We start from the raw sequence: 8,290 nt of genomic DNA, 5'->3' as shown, positions 1-8,290 counted from the left end.
AATGAATGAATAAAGTGACAAGGAGAAGAGCTTTATAGGACATTTTGTGTGCATGTGTCCCAGGGTAGCCTTGAACTTTGATCCTTCTGTCCTGGTCTACCAAGTACTGGGATAACTGAAGTGTGGCACCAGTACACAATACTCTTGGAGATGTGTGTGTGTATGTGTGTGTGTGTGTGTGTGTGTGTGTATGTGATATGATGCACATACATGTAAGTGTGGGCACACATGTAGCAGTCAAAGGACAACCTCAGATGTAAGTCCTCAACTTCCACTTTGATTGAGAAGTGTCTGTTGTTGCAGTTGAGTACACCAGGCTAGCTGGCCTGAGAGCTTCCAGGGATTTTCTGCCTCTATCCCTGTCCGACTCCCCCCCTCACCTCCCAAGGAGCACTGGATTGCAGGTGTGCCCTATGGCTCCTGGCTTTATATGGATTCTGGGAATCTGAACTCTGATCCTCACATTTGCATGGCAAACACTTTATTCACTGAGCCATATCTCTAGCTCTTGAAGGAGTATTTCTTTAAAGAAGGATTAATGCTATAATCTGTTACTGATATACATATATTTATTTTCTAAAAATTCCATATTTTCTGGGGCTGGAGAGATGGCTCAGAAGTTAAGAGCACTGACTGCTCTTGCAGAGGACCCAGGTTCGATTCCCAGCACCCACATGGCGGCTATGAACAGTCCTTAACTCCAGTTCCAGGGGAATCTGAAGCCCTCTTCTGACCTCTGCGGCATGACACGGGTGTACTCACAATCATACAGGCAATACACTCATACACATAAAATAAAAAGAATAAATAAAGTATTTTTAAAAATTCCATATTTTCTATTTAATATAAATTTTTAATTAAAAATCAAATATGTATCTGTCTGAGGAAATTTGGCCATATATGTATGTTAACATTTATTAGTATCTACATGTACACATAATTTTATAAATTACAGTAATTGCTTCATTTCATTAATTCAATCAACTATCTAAATTGACTATGGTTAACACAACTGTCTGACATGATCTTAACCCAGGACCTTCTCAAGAGCCCCTTCTGCCCATCACCCTGGCTTATTTTTCTAAGCTGACTGCCATGCTTCTCAATGATCCTGTGCAAGCAATGAGAAACAGTTTATATACATCCTACATGGAGGAGCCTGAACAGAACAGGGAAAATGAACATGAGATTATTTCACTCAGCAATTGGTACAATAAGAATCACAAAATCAAAGAACTAAATGAGAGCATACATGTTTAGCATCAAAACTTAGTCAACCCTTCTGATATTTTCTTTTTCTTTTGCCCTAGAAGATTACTCCCAAGTACCTCTGCCAGTCTATTGAATTGGAACAAATACCTGTTACCGTTAAAAACTAATCTGATAAATAAAAGCTTCAAAGACATAAGCAAATGTAAGAGATCATGAAATTAATTTCTGATCAATATTTAACCTAAAAAGTTCAACCAAAGTATATATAATATTTAGTATTAAAAGTTACCAAAAGGAACTTGATTTCTGTTAAATTTGAGTTATACACAAATTAATAAGCCATAATAATTTGCTAAACTTATGATTACTTTGAAGAAATGTTGAAGTTTATAAGAAAACAGAAGTCTAGTTTTTTGTTCATCTATATATACTCTTGAAGATCTACAAATTACCTGTTACAGAAAGAGTTGGTATTTTTATTATAAATAAAGGTAGCTATGTCATAAACATAGGCTGTCAATATACTAAACACCAAACAGAGATGCACAACTTAAAATTTCAGTTCTTCAGAGACAGTAGCCACATTTCAAGTCCTACTAGCTACACACAGGTAGCTACTACTAACTGAACAGCATAGGTGGAGACACGTTACCATCACAGAAAGCTACATCATACAGTACTATTGGAAACCACAGGGAAATGCTAAAGTCTAAATATTTTAATAATGCAACACAAACTCAAATAAGATTTGGCTTGCTACTTAACAGGAAGATAAAGTATACATTTCCACATGAGGAATGAACAAACACATTGTAATGAAGGTTCCAAGGGCATAATTAATTACATATGGTTAATTTGACATTTTACCTGTGAAATCTGAAAATATTTTCAAGGTTCAGTCCTTCACCCTCATTTTACAGATGATGAAAATGACTCCAGAGAATAGCATAGGAGAAAAACAGTCTTCCTTATTTAAGATATTTAGCATAGCCAAATAAAGTCATTATTGAAAGCAATCAAGGTGTGTTGTAATTGATAAACTGAAACAAAGTGTGAGCTATTGTGTGTGTCTTGGAATTCGCCTTCTCATTGGACACCCAACCGACTTAGAATAAGAGGATAGGGTTTCAGATTCTGAGATTAGGTTGCCTAAGTTCACATGTCACTCCTTGATTAACTACTGTTCAACACGAACAAGTCATACACCACTTTAGTTCCCTGTATCTTTGTTTCCCCATTTTAAAAAATGAAGTAATGACTGCACTCCAAAAGCTCCTGGAGAACTAGGCAAGGCACACACTGACTCTCAAAAAGACGTTAAGAAACTTGCATGTTGTTTAACCTAACCTACTGATGACTTTCTTCAATCAATTCTCTTGACTCTCAAGGATTGTTGCTGTTGGTTGAGACAGGGTCTCTCTAAATAGCTCTGGCTGGCCTGGAACTTGCTATGCAGATCAGGCTGGCCTCAAACTCAGAGGTCTGCCTATCTCTGCCTCCCAAGGACTAGGATTAAAGGGGTATGTCAGGATGCCTGGCCTAGTTTAAGAGCTTATGGAGATTCTCTAGAAAATATTCAGAGACCAATAGGATACAGGGTTGGATAATACAGACCTATTATATAACCAATAGGATACAGGGTTGGATACAGGATACAGGGTGGCTTTCTTACTTCCAGTCATAGGAGAAGACTCTATATCCAAATCTCAACCAACACTTTCACCCACAGTCCTGAACACCTTTACCATGAGTGTGCAATACACAGTTCCATAGGTAGCCTGTATATGTAATGTATATTTTTTTAATTTTATTATTTTTATTTTATGTGTATGCATGTATTGCCTGCAGGTAGGTAGGTGCACCCATGTTGTGCAATGCCCACGGAGAACAGAAGAGGCTGTTGGATCCCCTGGAAATGAAGTTATAGACAGTTGTTAGCTGCCATGTGGGTGCTGGGAATCGAACCCGGGCCCTTTGCAAGAACCACCACCATTCTTAACTGCTGAGCCATCTCTTTAGCCCTTGTAATTTTTTTTTTAAATGAACTAAATAAAAATATCTTGCAGGTTAAAAGAAGGGTACGTGTTTTTGTGTTGGTAAGGGTAGATGAGTAAATGGTAGGTACTGATTCAAAATCAAAGAATCTCAAACTATAAGAACTGAAAACATCTCCCAGAATTGTAGTCTCATGTTTCTAAGTCCATGCTTCTATGTATTTGCTGATATTTAATAAATGTACTCAAATTCTGGAAGGCATTTATTTCAAGAGTAATTTAAGAAGCACATAGAATGATAGGCAGATAACAGCAAGAACTGTTCTTTGAGACACCAAAATTCTTTAAGGAATGCTATTTCTAGAAGCCTTGGAGATGAGACTGGAGTCTCCTTTCTTTTGTGAGTGAGAGGGTAGGTTTTAATGAACACAACCCAGGACCCAACGAATTCCACTTTCAAAATATTAACACTTAAAATGTGCCTTCTAGTTGTTCATACTTTTGACAAGATAGGAAAAATTTTAATCTTTGGTCTACAGGATCTACAACTACATCCAAAACACTCGATAATACTTTGAAAGTACATGAATTAATTATTTAGGTGTGCAGAATGCAGTCAGAGGATCAGATCTATTCCTTATTCTGTTATTAATAATATGATCCCAACCCAGCTTCTTCTGAGGTCAGGCTCGCTGGCCCTGAAGTGGAATGACTGCACAGACTGATCTCTAATATTGTGTATATTTCTATGTTTATTTTTTTAATCAAGAGAAACTGAAATAATTATATTCAAATTTTAAAACATAAAATTTCAAGTGTAATTCATTTTTAAAATACACAGAATGCTTAGGTATGTAATGGTAAGACATGCTCTATCCTGAAGTTTTAAAACATGATACAATTTCTCTTGCTACAAAGTAAAAGCAACACATCTGATAACATGCTCCAAATGAAACCACAAATTGTAGCGACAAATGTTTTCAAACATTTTCCCTGAGACACCATTTACTATCTTCTTTTGCCACTTCACACTTTTTTTCAAACTATTGTAATGACTTTCAGTTTCTATAAATAAACTTACACAAAAACTTAAGAACTAGACTGTCACTGATAGTTAAAACTGTAGAGAGTATTCATAGAACAAATTTAAACTTGTTTACATAAAAATTTAAGTTTCCCATTACATTTTCTGCACATATTCCAAGATTTTGTCACTGCTATAAGTTTCAAATTAACACTGTGTAGGGAGGAAACTGGCTTGGAGACTGAGTAACAGCGAGGCATGGATAACAGACGAGTGTACTATCATTACTAAAATACAAGAACTGTACAAGATGGCACTTCCTGAGAAAAATCACTGGTATGATTCAATTATCAAGTACACTTTTGTAACACAATCAACAGTTTTAGAACAGAACTTTAACAGGGAAAATAGCAATGCCATGTGGGTATAAATAATTTTTCATACCTCATTCTTCACGAGTTTGTAAACTGGTTACTACATTTGTGCAATTCATAAAAGATAACAAAGTTCTGCTACACCGGCTTTCCAAGTCTCCTTATCACACACTGAAGTATGTTCCTTAATGGTCTGCTCATGGAACTTTTCCTGGAACTCTCGACAATTAACGCCAAACCTTATTGATGAAACATAGGCTATAAAATCTGATTTCATTGTTTACATTACGCAAAATGAACAGCTAAATCCTAAGTCAATTCCACTTCATTCATAAAGATCAAAAGGCTGTTTCTTTCAAGCTAATTATAAAGTTAGCTTCGTCCTTTTGTTACAAACATAGAAACATTGAATGCTATTATTTACATGAGCGTGAATACATTGCCAATTTAAGTCCTTGACCTCTGGGGATGAAACAAAGAGAAAATACGGTTATTATTTGGTCATTCTGAATTATGAAATCTAACATGAGCTTTCTAAAGGCAAACAACTTTTGTTTCACAATCCGTTTCACTACACGTGTATATGTATCTATAAAACCAAAGTGCACGCACCTAACAAAGAAAAGGAAATGCATTTTTCATGACCCTTTTTTCTTACGATTTGGCGTAAAGTACTGAACGTCTGAGCTTTCAGCTCTCAGAACAAATCAACCGTGTCTGGGAGCACATCAACTCCGAAAGACCTTTAAGTTTCACAAGCACTGTAGTTCATTCTTGGATGTCTAGCTTCTTAAAACAAGGCTGCCTCTCTTTTTCGCTAATGGATAAAGTTGCTGCTTGGGTTTACGTTTTCCATTCCTAATCTAACGGAATCACAGAATGAGCTCCAACAGTCAGGATTAACCTCACCTACAGAGAGCCACGCTAGCACTCACCATGTTTAAGACTGGGTTGGAGCCAAAAGATGGAGGTTAAAAAAAAAAAAAAAAAAAAAAAAGCCAACTCCCCCACTGCTACCTGTAGCTCCCAAAGAGAGGGTCTGGGTGGAGGGGGCGCTGGGTGGAGGGAGACCAAAAGTGCGGATCCCACAAGGGACTTCTTTCCCAGGACCATATTTGGGGAAGCGTTCCAGATTGTGGCAGTCCTCCTCGCTCTAGTGAGAAAGGGAATCACGGGGACCGCTCTATCCCTGGCGCTCTCCATCTGGCCTTGAGCGCTCGGCCCTCAGCCGCGAGCTGGGGACAGAGAAGGCAGTGGGTCCCCGGGGGCCCCCGGACCTGCAGCAGGCGGCCGCTGTTAGGCCCGGCCCGTGCGCGCGGCCTCTGGGGGCTCCGACCCGGAGAGCCGCTCCGCGCCCCGCTCCGGCAACCCTGCCCCGGCCCTCGACTCACCGCTCTCCACCTCGCTGCCTTTCTTGGCGGTCGCCGCGTTCCCCATGACCGGGGCGAAGGCGAGCAGGAGTCCGGGAAGGGAAGGGGGCCGGACCGTCCCGCCGCCGTCCGGCCTCTGCACCGGTCAGGGCGCCGCTGCAGCCAGGTGTCGGGCAGGAGGAGCAGCCGGGTCTCCGTCAAGGGCTGCGGCGAACTACCGGCGGCGGCGGCAGCGGCGGCGGCGGCGGCAGGAACGGTGGCGGCGGCAGCGGCGCGCAGACACTCCCCCTTCTCGCGGCCCGCCCTCCAGGCGCGCCCCCGACAGCCGCGCGTCCCCAGCAGCAGTACACCGCGCGTCTCGGCAGGGCTCTCTCCACGACCGGGCGCGCCGGAAGTGACGTCGGCGAGAGACCCTAGCCAGCAGTAGCTAGGTCTGTGCGGGCTGGAGGTGGAGTTCGGCCCCGGCTCCCGGTGTGTTTTCTCGGGGCGTTTTGAAGCCCATCACGAGGTAGTGGGAGGCTACGTGGAAACTATAAGGGTGGAAAGATTCTGAATCCCCCCCTAGCTTGGCGTTCGGTGCAGTGGTGCCGGGGCTCGGCTGACTTCTGTGGCTGCATCGCGCGCGTTCCGCTGGCGCAGGCTGCCCTCTCCGCAGAGCGGGAGACGATACTCTCAGCAAAGGCTACCCTTTGTTCAGGGCTGGAGAGGATGCTGACCTTTATGCCGCCATAGGAACCTGGTGCACGCCTCTGTGCCCTGTGAACCCTGCTGTCCTCACGGGGAATGCCTGTCTCCACTCCCGGCTATGACTGACGCTTCTTCCCATTGCACTTCTAGGTTTTCTCTGAACCCACCAAGTCCATCACCTGTAGAAGTGTTTCCTTGCAGAGTCCGCTCGCCATGGACCCACCTCTTCGAACCCACAGACTCCGTCAGATTTCCCATGGAAACATAGGAACATATTACTGTGTTCACACAACCACTGTTGATGGGCATCATATCATTTAGCAACTTTATGTGCAGATTCCAAAATAAATACATTCCTAATTGTTTATATTTCTATGCATCTTAGAGTACTTGAATTTTCTATGAACTTTATTAGGCGATTTATATAGCCCTCTAGTATTTTTTGTTCTGTAGTCCTTTGAGCTTGCTCTATAAGCACGTATTTCAAATGTAGAAGAGAAAGACTAACTTCTGAAAGAGCAGAGACCATGTAACGTTATTTTGTGTCCTCAGAGCATCAAGCACAGTGATATTTAATGGGTGGAAATTTCTCAGAAATTTCTGTTTTCAACTTGCATCACTGGCTAAAAATAGTGGTCACTGTGGAAGGTTCTTAGCAAATTATTCCTGCAGTTTCTTACTGTCAATTCTGTTAAGTTACCAAACATCTACATCTGTATACTGCATCACAAGTACTATATAAATAGTAACTAATTTGTCCTAAGATCTCTACGAAATATGTGTGTTACCACCATTAAGACCAAACAGGCACAGAGAAATTAAATGACTTGTCCAAGCTTGCACAGCTGTTCACCCTATAGAAGGAGAATTTGAACTGAAGAAGTTAAAGGCATACAATCTCAAAAGTACCTGGTTGGTATATTGATTATTTCAGTCTGAAATAAATTGAAGAACTATAACTTCAGAAGGGACCATTTGTCCCTTTTTTATTATATATAGCAAGCCACATTCTTTTGGGAAGATGTGCTTCACATACCAAGGAGAGAAAATAGCCTTAATCACCAGACACTACTGTGACTGCAATGAATTGGAATACGATTCTAATGGGACTCTTCTACATACCCCCACATATAGCTCTTTTGATGCCCCTAGACTTTATTGTCCTAGTCCACATATACATTAGTCCTATCATTCCTTCATAAGTTTATTGTCTGAAGTATGAAAGTACTTTGTTGGTCATTTATTCACACTTCACTTTTTGTGTAAAGTTAAAACTTTTATGCTTTGTTCTTGTTAATCAGCTCTGGTATTAATTGGGTTCCTAGACCTAGCTAAAGAACCCACGTAAAAGCTGAGATGGGGTATATAGCAGTGACCTCTCCCTTTATTAGGCATCTGGGCTCCAAAACGTGCCCCGTTGTTCATACAATAAGTCAGACAAATTTGGGCATTTTGTGAATTACATTCTCTTCATCTGAAACCCCACTAACTTAAAATGATATGTGCACAATTAGTTTACTTCTTGAAATTGCTTAATTCATTGCTTTCTGTGCTTCCATTAAATGCACATAAAATAACAGTAAGAAAGAAAATGGGACTGGAGAGATTGGTCAGTGGTTAAGAGTATTT

The 8,290-nt window shown here is 41.0% G+C and overlaps 1 protein-coding gene across 1 annotated transcript in view; it reads right to left on the bottom strand.

Annotated features, from left to right (window-relative positions):
* The window catches only part of Prkacb (protein kinase cAMP-activated catalytic subunit beta), a 137,238-nt gene extending 131,120 nt beyond the window's left edge, over positions 1 to 6,118 (bottom strand). Inside the window, exon 1 of the mRNA XM_008826229.2 lies at positions 5,996 to 6,118. Within this exon, the coding sequence (XP_008824451.1) occupies positions 5,996 to 6,041 (46 nt within the window). The 5' untranslated portion in view covers positions 6,042 to 6,118. The remainder of the gene's footprint in view (positions 1 to 5,995) is intronic.
* Between the last annotated feature and the right edge of the window lie 2,172 nt (positions 6,119 to 8,290).

The sequence above is a fragment of the Nannospalax galili genome, unplaced genomic scaffold (genome assembly GCF_000622305.1).
Source record: "Nannospalax galili isolate Female #2095 unplaced genomic scaffold, S.galili_v1.0 scaffold9, whole genome shotgun sequence".
Lineage (NCBI taxonomy): Eukaryota > Metazoa > Chordata > Mammalia > Rodentia > Spalacidae > Nannospalax > Nannospalax galili.
The sequence above is the reverse complement of the archived record's forward strand: the minus strand, read 5'-3'. Positions and strand labels throughout refer to the sequence as shown.